The sequence below is a fragment of the Penaeus vannamei genome, chromosome 17 (genome assembly GCF_042767895.1).
Source record: "Penaeus vannamei isolate JL-2024 chromosome 17, ASM4276789v1, whole genome shotgun sequence".
NCBI lineage: Eukaryota > Metazoa > Arthropoda > Malacostraca > Decapoda > Penaeidae > Penaeus > Penaeus vannamei.
In genome coordinates, this window is record NC_091565.1 from 32,048,320 (window position 1) to 32,063,319 (window position 15,000).

At 35.6% G+C, this 15,000-nt stretch overlaps 2 protein-coding genes across 2 annotated transcripts; one reads left to right on the forward strand and one right to left on the reverse strand.

Moving 5' to 3' along the window:
• Positions 1–3,405: 3,405 nt before the first annotated feature.
• Positions 3,406–6,217, reverse strand: Blos2 (biogenesis of lysosome-related organelles complex 1 subunit 2). The gene is made up of 3 exons (XM_027374170.2): positions 6,157–6,217; positions 5,094–5,346; positions 3,406–4,675 (listed from the first exon to the last, which is right to left on the reverse strand). The coding sequence occupies exons 2-3, from the start codon at positions 5,340–5,342 to the stop codon at positions 4,406–4,408; spliced, it is 519 nt and encodes a 172-aa protein (XP_027229971.2). The 5' UTR covers positions 5,343–5,346; positions 6,157–6,217; the 3' UTR covers positions 3,406–4,405.
• Positions 6,218–6,338: 121 nt separating this feature from the next.
• On the forward strand, positions 6,339–13,918 carry LOC113823461 (kynurenine/alpha-aminoadipate aminotransferase, mitochondrial). The gene is made up of 11 exons (XM_027376116.2): positions 6,339–6,447; positions 7,533–7,600; positions 7,905–8,073; positions 9,180–9,369; positions 9,662–9,793; positions 10,047–10,196; positions 10,366–10,545; positions 10,796–10,922; positions 11,105–11,154; positions 11,614–11,772; positions 12,025–13,918. The coding sequence occupies exons 1-11, from the start codon at positions 6,362–6,364 to the stop codon at positions 12,079–12,081; spliced, it is 1,368 nt and encodes a 455-aa protein (XP_027231917.2). The 5' UTR covers positions 6,339–6,361; the 3' UTR covers positions 12,082–13,918.
• The last annotated feature ends 1,082 nt before the right edge of the window (positions 13,919–15,000 follow it).

Consider the following 15,000-nt stretch of genomic DNA (forward strand, 5'->3'; position numbering starts at 1 on the left):
ACAAATAAACAGGAGAAAGCTCTCTAAATATCTACCCTAACTAGTTTAATTTCTGTTGAGTAATTAAAAAATAGCGACATTTCAGCTTTTTCTGGGGGGGGGGGGTAGCGAAATGACCGCAATCAGTTCATAACTGTATTTTTCTTCTTTTTGAAAAATGAGCTATTCTAGGAGTCAGAATACTGTAATATACTGAACCAGCACACAACTAAATTGATATTACGACTGAAGGAAATGTGGGGAATGAATATTCATTTCAGGAAAACTTGGAACTTTAATTTCTGTTTTAATTTGAATATCAACAATAACGTGAGTACAATGTGGTGTATATTGAGATGCTTTGCATTTATTTTTTTCATTTAGACTTATCGCTTGATAAATAAATGAAACAAATAATTGTGCTAGACATCAAAGGTCATGTAGCATTCTGATAAAGTATTGTGGAGAAAAGGATAAAGAAGAGAAAGATGAAATGACCGGATATCCGTGTACATTAGTCCAAAAGTACGGAAGTGGTACACGAATATGATGGAAATAGGCAAGCCAAACCAGCCAATCGAAATTCGTTAGGTATTTTAAATTTTGACGAATTCAGTGTTAAATTAAAGAAGTTTGAGATAGTAAATGTCAATTACGAAAAGAGATGCACGGTCAGTGCAAAAGGCGAACAGCTTACTGAAGCCGGGCCCCGGTGGCCAACAGCCAACTCTGTACACTGAGGCGCTGATGTGCGCATATGCTAGGAATCGGTACACGGATCTCCGTGGACGTAGGATGGGTCAGGTCAGGCTGGGAGATCATTTTCGGTACACGCGGATCTCCGTGCATGGAGGTCTCCATGCTCCGCGTGTTAGGAATCGGTAAACGGTTCTCCGTGGACGTAGGAATCACTTTCGGATTTAGGTACACGGATGCGGATCCGTGTACGGAAAAATAAGGTTTGGTTTTGGTACACGGAGATCCGTGTACGGATGGTGAGAAATCACCCTTCCGTACACGGATCCGTGAATCGGTACACGGATCTCCGTGGACGTAGGAATGACTTTCGGGTTTAGATACACGGATCCGTGTACGGAAGAATCGCGTTTGCGATAGGGAAAGTGAGAAAGAGGAGAATAGAGATACTGGGGGAGATGCTGAGTCATCTGGAGATGGGAGAGGAGCAGAGCGAAGGGCAGTTTTGGAATAGGTAGAGTAAGAAAAACCTCGTCGTCGTTCTTCTTGTCTGGTCTCACGTAGAGTGAAGCCTAGTTTGAATCTGAGACCTGCTACCTCACATTCGAGCTTATAGGCAGGGCAGCTCTTATAAAATACATGATGGGAGCCACCACAATTGGCACATATACGTGACTGAACAGAGCAATTTGAACTGGTTGGGCACAAAGAGGGCAGCTGGCTGTTGAGTGACAGTGTTTCGCCGGGTGACCAAAATGCCAACACTTCCGACATTGACGAGAAAGGGGTCAATATGGTCGGACACTCCACTAATAAACTGCATGGGGAAGGTCATATCTACGGAGGCTAATCTTGGCAATACTGGTGTTAGACTTACGCTGTCTTCTGGGAGGAATGATGTAGCACTCAACAGCGGAGCCATCCTCGAAAGGTAGGGGGGTCCGGAGCCAGCCTCGAAAGGTAGGGGGTCCAATGTAGTCTCAACGTTGCGCAGCGGTATAGAGGTCCCCGCCCTTTTTCCTTGCGGAAACGCCCATCTAAAAAAAATCTTACGTGGAACACTCTTTTCTTCTACAAGTATTTTATTTATCAGAATCTTGAATTAGTTTTTAAAAGTTTCTCATTATCATTCGAAAATTTTCCCCATTTAATACTGTGGGTTCTCAATTTGTTTCGTATTTCTTTGCCCAGAAATTAAGAAAATGTTTAATAAACATTTGGTACTAAAAGTCGGAAAGTTTCAAGTTAAATTAAAATACTTTTATCCCAAAATGAGTGAATGTACATTCAAAACTGGGGGGTCCGGACCCCCCCCATTCCCCCAGTGGCTCTGCCACCGGTAGCACTGTACTGCCACTGCATCATAATCAACAACGCAGGCTAGTAGGTCGTTTTTAGTACAAGTATTAAGAGAGGAGGTTCGACAGGAATAGGTTTGCCAGTGAGAGTGTCAGGGTAGATTGTGTACGAGTTTGGGACTCAAATGAAACCGCGACAAGGCGTGAAGAGAGCGATTGCGAAAGGACGCTTTGCCTATTTTAGAGTAGAATCAGTAGAAGGACGAGGGCAAGAGGAAGGTCGGGTGGTGTGAAGTGAAGTAGCGAAGTGGTGGGGAAGGATGATAAGGACGAAGAGCACTAATATGGGGGGGAGGGATAGGCAATGAAGAAGACTGTGCAGTAGGAGAAGGAGTGAAAAATGTTGGCAGAAAGTAAGGGGTGCATTCTGGATGGGTAGTTCGGAATGGATAGAATATAGATATGCTAGCTGATGAAGGGGCAAGCATTATTGTCTCGATGAAGGGTAAAGAATCTCTATTATAGTCCTTGGTGAGCCTGAAATGAATGGGGAAAAGAAACGGTCAACCGCTCAAGGTTCATATAAGGGCTAGGCGATTAACTAAGGGAATACCGAGCCCATGGCTCCCGGAGGTTGTTCTTGACTGACACAAAGCCAGCCTCTCATCCTTTCAGCACAGCTCTCACACCTTAGAAAGTGGACTGAAGAAGATACGGAAGAGGAAAGGGGGAGATGGAGAAGAAAAGACCATGCATAATTAGTTGAGGTGAGGGGTGAGTCCTAAGGTAGGGGTAATCTCTTTACATTGGTTTCCTAAGCCACCAACGACAAAAATAAGCCACTGATTGGGGGGGGAGGTATTACTTGTGACTGCATAGATTTAACCTTTGTGGGTTCATGCAGATGTGAAGTCTCTGTTATGACCTGTATTACTTTTGATCTTTGTGCTGGATCAAATGAAATATAACCATTGCAATAATACAATTTACTAGGATTCCTGCCAATGATAAGTCACAGGCGGGGATGTGAACAGGTGAGGGATAGCTCATAGTAGTTGAAGTCTTCACATCCCAGGTTTCTATTTTTTTTGGGTGAATCAAGGGAGGTGAAGTGATGCTTTGAGTGTGGTTGTCTCCTTTTTCAGCCGAGTTCCTGCCATTCTGAAAATCTTTGTAATCACTGTTCACTGACAATTATTCCTTCTTGCAGGTTATCTTAAATCATATTTTATGTATCTACATATATCTAATTTAATCAAAATGGAGACCCAAATACTTACATGTATATAATGTATAAAATAAATAAATATATAGACACAAATGTGCGCACACATGCACATGCACACGCACGCAGGCATGCATGTGCCCCTCCCCCACACCCACACCCACACAATACAATGATTACTTCAAGGAAATTAAGAATGGTCTTATGGCTAATTGTATCTTTTAGAGTTTATTACTTACAAATATCACAATGTATTTTTCATATGATATAAATATCTATTGTCTATGTTACATATCAATAATATAATGAAATACAATAACATAATGCTTACACATTATTGAATATCATTTCACAGCATAAATGTAGGTTTTTAAAGAACATATACACATATAATGTTCTCCTAAAGCACAAAGACAGATGGGGAGATATGACAGCCTATTTAAAATATCATCTCCACATATTCAAGGCTTATCTTGTGCTATAAATTATGAGCCATTAAGAATGATACTGATTTTACTGAATAAAAGATTCACTGATCAAAACATATTTAATTGTTTCTTTGACAAGTGCCTTCTCATTTGGTGTTTCAGACTAGCATACTTACATATAGCTATCACATTTACCTTTTCTATGATTTTTTAAAGTAACATATCAAGGTCTTTTATTGTGGATATGAAGCAAATATTCTAGTATTTCCATACTCTCACCTTCATCATTGTCCTGAATCATGGAGGAAATAGGAATTGGTCTATTTTTTTTTTTTGGTCATAACCTCGTAAGTACCATATTTTTTCTATGTCACTACAGTAATGTGCATACATATATATTTCTATGTCACTGTTGTGTCATGATAATTTTTGCATGTATCATTTTTGTAGCCTGGTCCTTTTCAATGCCTGATAATGGAAGCATGCGTAGTGAAAACTTGTCCTGAATGACCTCCCACCCTTAGCTGGAATTCTGGCTTGGGGTATTGTTGGTCAAAAGCAAATGCTGATTTTTCCCATGGGATTATAGGCCCAGTGAATCCTCTAGTCTTCACAAATACTGGGGTTCTATTTTTGTTACCTTGTAGTCAAGTGGATAGGTAAAATTACAAACAGATGAAGCAATACACATAACAGTATAGAAACTTCAGTACTGCGTCTAATGAAGCTCAATAACCAAATAAAATTAGGTAATGATAATCAGGAATCATTTTAAAAACTTATTTTTTCTCTAAGCTTTTGAATTTTGCTTCTAGTCTTTTGGAATATGCATCAAGTTTGTAAGCAGCAGCTTCCAGCTTAGTTACACTATCCTCAATCTGATCTATCTGGTCTAGATATGGCTGCAGTGCTAAATACTTTTCATTAAGGTCTTTCAGTGCTCGACTGACGCTTCCTCCTATTTGTCGCATATCGGCATATTTGGTGATGGTTGCCTTGTTCATCTGCTCCAGTAATGCATAATCCTCAAGGACTGCAGACAACTCTCCCTGTGGAAGGAAACAGATTAGACAAAACTTACAGCAAAGGACAACAAAACACTGAGGAAAACTGTGCATGTGTGTTGTGGTGTGATGTAGTGAGGTGTGCTTTACTGTGATGTAATGTAATATGATGCAATGCAAAGTAATGTAATGTGATGTGTATCTCAGAAATGTATTATGTTTAGTTTTTTCGGAGGCCCCTTGGAAAGATTGGGTGATGGGAGTAATTACTATGCATGAAACCACAAGAATTACTAAAACATGATTAGCTGCATTTATCAATCCCAAGTAGATGGATAGATTAATAAAAAGGTACCAATGTTATGATATGCACATATAAGTAACTATGTGTAAATATACGCAAAACACAAAAGTTTTACATAATTCAAGCTCAGATCAGGAAGTAGTATTCAAACTCTAATACCTGTAAGTAATTTGATGTGTGTGAAAACATTAAAGTTGCCAGGTGACTGAGATTTGGATCATGAGGGTCCAGAGCTTCGAAACTGCTTGTGCTTGTGGACAATGTTGGGCCTCGTTTTGGGGATCCAAAGTCACTGAGTCCATCATCATCATCAACAATTCCTCTGGCTAGGGGCTCCTGTGGTCGATTGTTGGGCCCCGGAGGCCCAGTTTCTCCATCCTTGTTATTTAAATCCATTTCCTTTAGCATCTACCTGCAAGTGTGAGTTACTTATGACACTAGTGGGTAAAATAAAGCAAAGAATAAGCATGATGAAAAAAGGGAATCACAAATGTAGATGTAATCACACAAACAAAAACATAAACTTCTAGCATATTTTCTACTGATATCATTAACTATTTCAACTTAAGAAGGAATGTAACTTTCTGATGTTTGAATCACTTAGAAAAAAAATGATGAAACAATCACATAAAATCTCAAAACAGAACTCATTCCTGTTGTGGTAATTCCCATATGGCAATTACTGCAGGTGATAAAATCTCCCAAAAGGATAGTAAAAGAAAAAATGGTAATCATCTATAAATTTTGACCTGTTGTGTAATATACCAACAATACAAGATTAGCAAAGAACTGACTGATTTAATGATATCTTCAAATACTTAGAAATAGCTAAACTAAATTTCTTGAAAAGACATATCAGTGACAAACCTCACCAAATCACTGCCACATATATTCTGGTAAGATAGGCTTTTGTGCAGTCCTAATGCTTATAGTAACTGAGCCATTTCCAATAGCTGTGATTTCTGACAAAATCACTCATTCATTCATTCATATAAAACTATAGCAGACCAACTTTAGACATCCCAATATGGTAATTGAAAAGTACGTTCTAGACTATGACTGCATTCATCACAGGCAACATATTTAAGGATTTGACTTTTTTCTCTCCCTTTCCTCAGTCCATTTTACACCTACTGCATCCTTTGCATCCTAAGAAAGTACTCAGACACGGATATTCATATCAACGTCACATTTTCCCTCCTTTTTTCCCTCCGTACCCTACCTGTGGGAGGAAACCCTTGTTTGTAAACAATCGATTTTCCCTTTAACAGAAATGGGGATACGACCCTACAATATTTACTTTCGCTGAAGGTCTATATTTACACATAAACAGCATTCCATCATATAGCTTATTTTACAATAAAGTATAATAAACTCTGAAATTAAATAAATCCAGTCGGACTCACATAATATACATCAACGGGTACATGCGTAGTGCAAAAAGGACGACGGACGGGGTAGCTCTTCCTTATTTTCTCCAGCTTTCTCTTATTTCATCTCTCTTGTCATCCAGGTTCGTCATTCTCTACGTTATCTCGAGGTCTTACTCCGTCTACTGAACTGATTTTTAAGTCTATTTCCCAAAAAAGGCCAGAGATATAGAAGCGAAGGAAATGTAAAAGATGAAACGGAGCTCAAAATACTCGGTTATTTTTTTACGTAAATGTGTTTTAAAATTACGTTCTTTTTTGTCTAGTTTATTTCGGGGATTTATATACCGAGGGATTTATTTTTAGAAGAGGGAAATAGAGTTATGTTTAAGATGTCAAATTGAAATATATGGTTTAAATGACCTTGGAGGTAAATTACCTTATAATAAACTATTTTTTGTTTTTATTTTTTCTTAGAAATGTATTTGTATATTCTTGAATGTGTGTTATTGATGCAGGAAATGATTTACAGCAAGGTGAAAATTGTCATTATTATATTTAGATAAAAAGGGGATAATAATTACGATTGTTTATTCATATCAAAAAATAAAAATTATTGTAAAATCATATTATTTGTATTTAAATTATAGCACTGCCATTATTTTCTGTGGTAAAATGGTAGAATCATTCTATAAAGAAGTTCATAAAATGAATAAAGGAAGCAGTAAAATGCATTAAGTTTATATAAAAAGATATAAATATTCTTGTACAGCTTCATTAATGCGCAGACATTTTCCTCCAGGAGACGCAGCAGACCTTATGCTTGCTTCTCCTGTCCATCAAGCTCTTTCATTTTGATTTTTTTTTCTAAAAATTTTAGTTGAATGAATAATACTGCATTTCATAGAACCAAAAACGACAGATTATCACAGGGTTTTGTTAATAATTGAAATGTTGTGCTATAGCATGCCGTTGATTCCAAGACCCCATTGCAATTTGAGGCCAGACTGGGCGGGTACTAAAGCTGCAATTTAATGTCAATTTTTTTTTTGCTATAGGCTTATTCATGGCCTAGTCTGTGCCATATATCTCAGCTGAAGATATTACGTTTTTGGTATTTAAATCAGCTGTAATTTTGTTTATTGATTTGTATATTTTTTATTTTCTTCAATACGGGCCTCATTGATATTAAATTATTGTGCATATTAATTTTTCACTTTTCTTCCAGAATGAACTATTCGAGATTTTTAACAAAATTATCTCAGAATCGGCAGCCTTCTTTGATACGTGAATTAAGTAAGTGAATTGGTTAATGTTCTTAGAGATACATGCAAGGCACTTATCAAATTGATATTGTAAAACATAAGATATATATAGTTTCTCAGTGCAGATGATGGTAGTTTATTGCATAAGATCTAGTAATTGCCATTATTTCAGTTTCTTGTTTTTATAACATGGTAAAAGCTTTGCATATGTATATATCTATCTATCTGTCTGTCTATCAGTCTGTCTTTGTAGACTGAATACTGAAAGTGGATAATGGGTCAGTTTATGCACATTGAAAAGAAAATACTTATTAATTCACCAATTCTAATAACAGCGAACTTGCTAACCGATGCATCACCGGAGTTGGTCTTCATGGCGGGGGGATTGCCAAACCCTCAGATGTTCCCCTTTCAAGCTGCTTCTATAACCATGAAGGACGGCCGAGCGATCACAATTCATCCAAAGCTTATGACAGACTGTCTGCAGTATGGCCCAACAGCTGGGTAGGTAGGGAGTTGCATATTTTGTGTAATGCTAGAATAGGACTGCAGGAAGTGATGCCTTAGTATTCGTGTGCCTTCTTATAGCAAGGATCAACAAACCTCCACAATTTGTGTCATGGAGAGATTGAGGTTGGATTAGTGTCTTGCTTAAACTGCCAGAGATGCAAACTTTATTGTGCCAAAATACACATATTGGGTGTTGCTTAGCATATGTACAAGTATCTACATTTTTTAGATATCAAATTGTTCAGTTATCATTCACTTAGGCAAATTTATATATATGATTGTAAGTATCATTTCCATTATTTTAGACAGTTTTTATTCATATGTCACTTTATGCAGTCCTACTCAAGACAGTTACAGTACCATGTTATAATGTAACTATTTATTAAGCATAGGTCTTACAAATTGCTAAGATATTTACTGTTTACTGATTCAATTGTATACGGGTATATATCTGTACACATATAAGGTACATGATATACTGTGTAATTTAATATATGAAATATATAATATTTATGTAATACTATGTAATTTATAAGGTGATAAATAGGATATAATATATGATATGATATGTGATAACATACATACATTAATATGTTTGCACCATGACATGATGGGTTCCCTCTTACTGTCTAGTGTGAAGGTTGTGTTCATATCTGTGTGCGGGATCATGGATGATGTTAAAAAGGACATCTAATTAGGCAAAGGCAGCACTAACAGAGGTAAAAGTTGTGCAAAGGACCTCTGATCACATAGAAAAAAAAAGAGTTGATTGCAAATATTTTCTTAACAAACAGCCAACATATACCACAGTGGGACGGGAACAACTGGAATGAACAGCTATTTCATGAAGCTGGACCTCAGTTATCATGGGAGTTGTCATAGACATCCAGTTTGAGAGCAGTGCATCTAGAGCTGACATGGTAAAAATTAAAGAACAAATGAGATTCATGTATGTCATCCTTATTACTGAGTCATACTGGACTTTGCTCTGTGTACTTTGTTTTTAAATAAATTTTTAAAACTATACAAATAGGTCTTCTGAATGCTGTATACTATATACTTTTTGATCATTCTTTCCTCAAATATTCTCGATTTTCCAGGTATCCACCATTGGTTAAGAAGCTGAAGTCCTTAACAGAAAGACTCCATGCGCCACCACGATGGGCTGATACGGATCTCATTGTCACAGCAGGGAGCCAGGATGGTTTGTGCAAGGCACTGGAAATGATGATTGAGCCGGGGGATTTTGTTGTGACCCAAGAACCATGCTACACCGGTACTCTATCCATTGTGAGTGTCTGATCTGTGGCATTGGTGTTTTATTTGGAAGATTTATTTGTACACTGGCAGGTATTGTTATCATGTCTTGGGTATATTAGAAGATTTCTGATCTGTTTAGTAAACTAGATATGTAAGTTACAGTCCATAGCCAATATTGTTGTTTTAGCTAAGCACTATGTAGTAGGTATTTTTTTTTTTTTAAGAATTTGACTATAATCCATAGTTGAGCTGATGTACATTGCTCCTGAAGTTCCACATTAAAAAGTTGTTCCTGTATGTATGTAACTATTTTCTTCAACAGCTAAACCCTTTTGAACCACGTTATGTAGCAGTGAAGTGTGATCATGAAGGCATGAATCCTAAAGCCTTAAAAGAGGCGTTGTCCCAGTGGAAACCAGAAGAAATTAGAGATGTCAAGACAGGAGTTCCAAAAGTAAGATTGATAAGGAAAAATATTTAAATGATTTCTCTACAGTTTTTGTTACAGAATTTTGTATAGATAACAATGATTTTTTTTTTTTAGTATTCATGAATGAAGACTTGTATGGTCAGTAAATGTTTCTGATATTTAAGCTGCAAGATGATTAGTTTTTGCAATATTATTTTTAAAATGGCATTGTGATTCTATCATATACAGTGCAGTAGACCATAGTGATATATTTTTACCATTTTATGCCAATGTTTAGGTACTGTACATCAACCCAAATGCATGCAACCCAACTGGAGTATCTGTAGGCGAGAAACGACGTAGGGAAATATATGACATTGCTTCGGAATACAATCTTATAATTCTTGAAGATGATCCATACTACTTTGTACAGTTTGGAAACTTAAAGGTGAGTATTTCAATGCATTTATTAGTTTTTTTTGTGATTGTTACATATCATGGGCTGCATCTGCTTTGATTTAACAGATTTGGTTTTTCTTTGCTTATTGCAGATATCAATATTGAATTTTTCATTTGGTTATAAATTTAACCTCTTTATACATGCCAATGCCTTGCAGGACTTCCCTCCCAGTTTTCTCAGTATGGATACAGAAGGAAGAGTTTTAAGGTTTGATTCCTTTTCCAAAGTACTGAGCTCAGGACTTCGACTGGGCTATGTAACTGGGCCAAAGCCGCTTGTCGAGAGGATTGTTTTACACAAGCAAGTTTCGATTCTACATGCATCTTCCATGTCACAGGTAATAGAGCATAGATGAATGTCTGCAGGTAAGATATCATGTATGTATAATTTTTATCTGATATTTAAAACAGCTGTGTATATTGTTATGTTTCTTTGTCTTGGAGAAGGGTGGCTCGTATCTCCTCATATTCACAAGTGCGAATATTTGTGATATTCCTTTTAACAAATTCTTTAATATAAGAAATACAATAGTTTGATAAGGGGGTTGAGGAATTAAAAATGCTTCTATTACTGGCATATGATTTCAGGTGCTAATTAGTGAGCTTTTTGAAATGTGGGGAGAGGATGGGTTCCTGAAACATACAGAAGCAGTTCAAGAGTTTTACTTGAAGCAGAGAGAAGCCATGTTGGAAGCAGCAGAAAAACACCTTACAGGTATGTTGCCTCTGAAAGATGGTTATCTTTTAATGTATCCCTGTTTATTTTATTTATAGAACATAAAAAAGTAGAGCCATTGCAGTAAGTAAAAGTAAATAAAAAATGGTCATTGATATTTGAGTGTATTATAAGTATAAGCAGTGGATTGTGTTTTTTATGAGATATCTTCTCTTTTTCAGGTCTATGTGAATGGGCTGTTCCAACAGGTGGAATGTTCCTCTGGCTCAAGGTGAGTTTTAAGTGTATAAGTTGGGATAAGATGTAACAGGAAAACTATGGGAATGTGAAAGGAATCCTTATTTAAAATCTGCCTAAAATTCAGTGCCAATTTTTATGTAAAGCCCTTTTGGTACACCTTAGTTTTTGCCATCCTCTCCCCTTGTGCAAATACAAAGGTATTCATTTCGCATCCCTTTGTGTCAGTGCATACAGACAACCTAATGTCTACCTGTGGTCATAATTATTGAAGAGAGTGTGAGATTAGTTTTCATGGATTATATTGACTGCCTCTTGTGGACGTCATATCTTTGTGAATTATAGATCCTACCTTATATGGGTAATCTTTCCAGTATGTGACTTTTTTCACTTCTATATCTTGCAGAAATTGAATAGTATTTTAAAATTCTTCAGATACTTTTAGGCCATAGTATGAATTTCCTGACATTCCATTTCATTTTTTTGCAAACAGGTACCTGGTGTGAGTGAAACATGGGAAATGATCCTGAATAGAGCTTTGAAAAAGGATGTTATTCTTGTACCCGGCAGGGCATTCATGTGTGACCCTACCACACCTTGTTCATATATGAGAGCTGCATTTTCCATTGTCACTCCAGAGAAGATGGAGAAGGTAGGATTGGTTTTATTAAAAGACAGTGGCAAAACTAATCATAGGAAATACTAGCTGCACTGTTGTACATGCATGAATCTGTGCTAATAAATTCTTATGATCACAGTCATATGCATGCTAGAACATGTAGGTATTTATGAACACATGATATCTATAAACTTTTAAGTAGTGGGTGGTTATGTATTAACTTATAGTATTACTCTTACTTATTTGTCATTATATATTATATGCTTATAGATATATTTTTTCCAGGGTCTAAAGAATTTGTCTGACTTGATACGAGAAGAACTTGAACTTCAGAAAGCTTAAGTGAAAGATTTCAACTTCAAGACCAAGTTGAACTCTTATTCAGAGGATGGTGTTCTGTCAAACAATGAGTACAGATTTTGCATTGTCTTATAATTTAGATTCTTGTTTTATAAATAAAGGACAAAAGGAAATTTCTGCCATTGCTTACTGCATAATCATTCTTGATGTTGACATTTGTATGAAATATGTAACCATCAAAATAAGTATTGAGCAGTTCTTTGTGAGTGTTGTAAATTGATAATTGTTTATAATCATCTTCGGTAAATCTGTCTTTACAGTACTAAAGTCCAAGTGCTAAGTGTGATTCTTGAAATCTTAATGTGGTGTTGCTATAGAATATCATATCCTTGCATACATTTAAAGGTAAGATGATCAGAATATGTTTTATTTTAGATACTTGATATTTATTGTGTTATAAATGTAGATATGAAACAATGAAGAACAAGGAGAAAAAAGGATTAAGAATAGCAGGAGTAGTAGTAGCATTACTATTAGTAGTATTGGTAGTATTATTAGTAGTAGTGATAGTAGTAGTGATAGTATTAGTGTTAGTAGTAGTGATAGTAGGTGTTAGTAGTAGTAGTAGTAGTAAGAGAAGAGGTGGAGAACAAGAATAAGAATAAGAACAAGAACAAGAACAAGAAAAAGAAAAAGAACAAGGAAGTAGACAAATAAGAAATAATCATCATTTTCAGTGACATGATTAATATGATATTGACAAAGACGAAATAACAGTCAATTTGAACTTGGAATCTCCTCTACTTTTAGAACTGGAATCTACCAGTGACTCTAAACATAAAGTTTCTGAGATTTCTGAAAAGAGATTATGGTTTCAGAATTTACAATCATAAAGGTAACTTGTTCATGCTATACACTTTTCATGCTGTCTTTCTTGCACCTTACAAGAAGTCCATTACAGCTTTGCAGTGATGTATAAGTAGACGTATAAGACTTTAGCTTTGAAAAGGAAAGACTAAATTGACTTTATTTTTATTTTTTTATTTTTATTTTTTTTAATACAGCTATTAGGTTTGATCATTGTATATTTAGTTATGATTTTTTTTTGTAGTTATCAGTGTTGTGATGTAATTATTTTTTCTTCCTTTTTATGAGAAGCCATATATTTAGTGTTAAAGCCAGTCAGCATCTTATTATTTAGTAGATGTCCCAAGAGAAAAAAAGGTGCTGATAAGCCTGGGCTGAATGACCAGGTAAAGATGTATTTTATAGTGCCACATGAAAAATATTGCTACCTATTTTTTGTTTTAATTGTTAAATTGACTTAATCTTGTCAGCACATTTCATCCAGCCTTGTGAATTATTTCATTAAAATTTTCTTAAGAAGATGAAAAGAAATGCATAAACATGGGTTGTTTTTTTATAGATAAGTAGACCTTTTGTGCTTTTCTCTAGAAGTACTTTGTGTATTGATGAATTATTATGCACTTCGTGTCTTCACTGATATATATCTTTCTAGTCTTCAGTGCTCAAGGCAGATAAACTCTGTGTGTCTTCTGTTATAAGTTGTTACCATTTCAAAAATTACATTTCATGCCGTTGGTTTTAACGGAAAAAAGTGCCTCCATAATCAGCTTCTCTTTTTTAACAGGCTGCTTAAAATGTATTACCTCAAAGTAAGTACAAAACTATTGATGCTTTTTACTTCATGACCATTCATTTGCATCAGGTTTTACATCAGTGGAAATTATATGATTTGATATTTCAGAAAATAAAAGTTTATGTAGTTCAACTGGCTGCTAACTATCAGTACCATTTACCATACTGTTGGTTATCAAGTAGCATTGTTTTACATACTATGAATAAAATGAAAATTATTGTGCAGTTTTGTTTACCTACAACCTCATATTCACCTAATACATAGTTCAGGTAGGTGAACGTATCTTGAATAAAATATTTTCACAAGGAGATATACCGTAGGTCGAAGAGCCAGAATCTTAAATAGTACAGAAATTATAGTGGAGTAATGCATGTCTTCTCCATGGGTTGTAGATGATCCGAGGGATTTCCTAGGCAGGGTATGACATTTACAAGCAGTCGTGCATGAGGGTGCATGCCACAATACTTGCAAGAATCACAGTGAAGCTCATTGCAATATTATGAAGAGGTGAAGGTTAGTGGAATAGCATCTGGAAATTTATTAACTGGTCAGAGTTATTAAACTGGAGAAGCAGCTGCCCGTCCTTCACATCTGCCTCTTTATCCTCTGCAACAAGTTAGAAATGATAATGAGCATAGTTAATGCAATTGCTAAAATAATTGTTTTTAAAAGTACAGGGATTCTGCAATGGTCAGTCTATTGGCACACCATGAAATACTTTTGGAATATTCATTATTAGGGTTAAAAGAGAGTAAATAAAAATAAGATGATTAATTATTGGCATATACACCTATTTCAGTGTCTGTTCTGCTTCTTGCCAGTTGTTAAGAATAAGATATCCTGCTATATTATTTTAGAGAAGGGGTGAGACATGAATTGCGTTTGATATGGCAGGTAATTAACACATAAAAATAATGATAATAATTATAAGAATAGTATACTATCATCATCTTCGTCCTGATTTTTTCGTATATATCTATTGTCATGTTATTATTTGATATTCACTCAAACAACAACAACAACAACAAATCAAGTAATTCTGTCCTGTCACTGTGACACCTTAGTTTTATCAGAAACATAGTACTGTAAACTCCTCACCTAAACATTATTATAACACGAGCCATTCTTCATTAATATTTTTTTAATTCACCCGACAGAGAAATGATATTTATGATCTCTTTAAAATGAAAAAAATAAATGGTAGTTATTTCGACACTGGTATCTAACCTAAAATGCGATACCACATAGGTATTCCATAAAGAATAAACATATCAACTCCATTATGACAAATGACATAAAAA

Coding starts and splice junctions, on each gene's coding strand:
- LOC113823461 (XM_027376116.2), top strand. CDS start 6,362: ATGCGTAGTGCAAAAAGGACGACGGACGGGGTAGCTCTTCCTTATTTT. Junction 10,546..10,795: donor ATGCATCTTCCATGTCACAG/GTAATAGAGCAT, acceptor ATATGATTTCAG/GTGCTAATTAGTGAGCTTTT. Junction 10,923..11,104: donor AGCAGAAAAACACCTTACAG/GTATGTTGCCTC, acceptor TCTCTTTTTCAG/GTCTATGTGAATGGGCTGTT.
- Blos2 (XM_027374170.2), bottom strand. CDS start 5,342: ATGCTAAAGGAAATGGATTTAAATAACAAGGATGGAGAAACTGGGCCT. Junction 4,676..5,093: donor ACACATCAAATTACTTACAG/GTATTAGAGTTT, acceptor TTCCTTCCACAG/GGAGAGTTGTCTGCAGTCCT.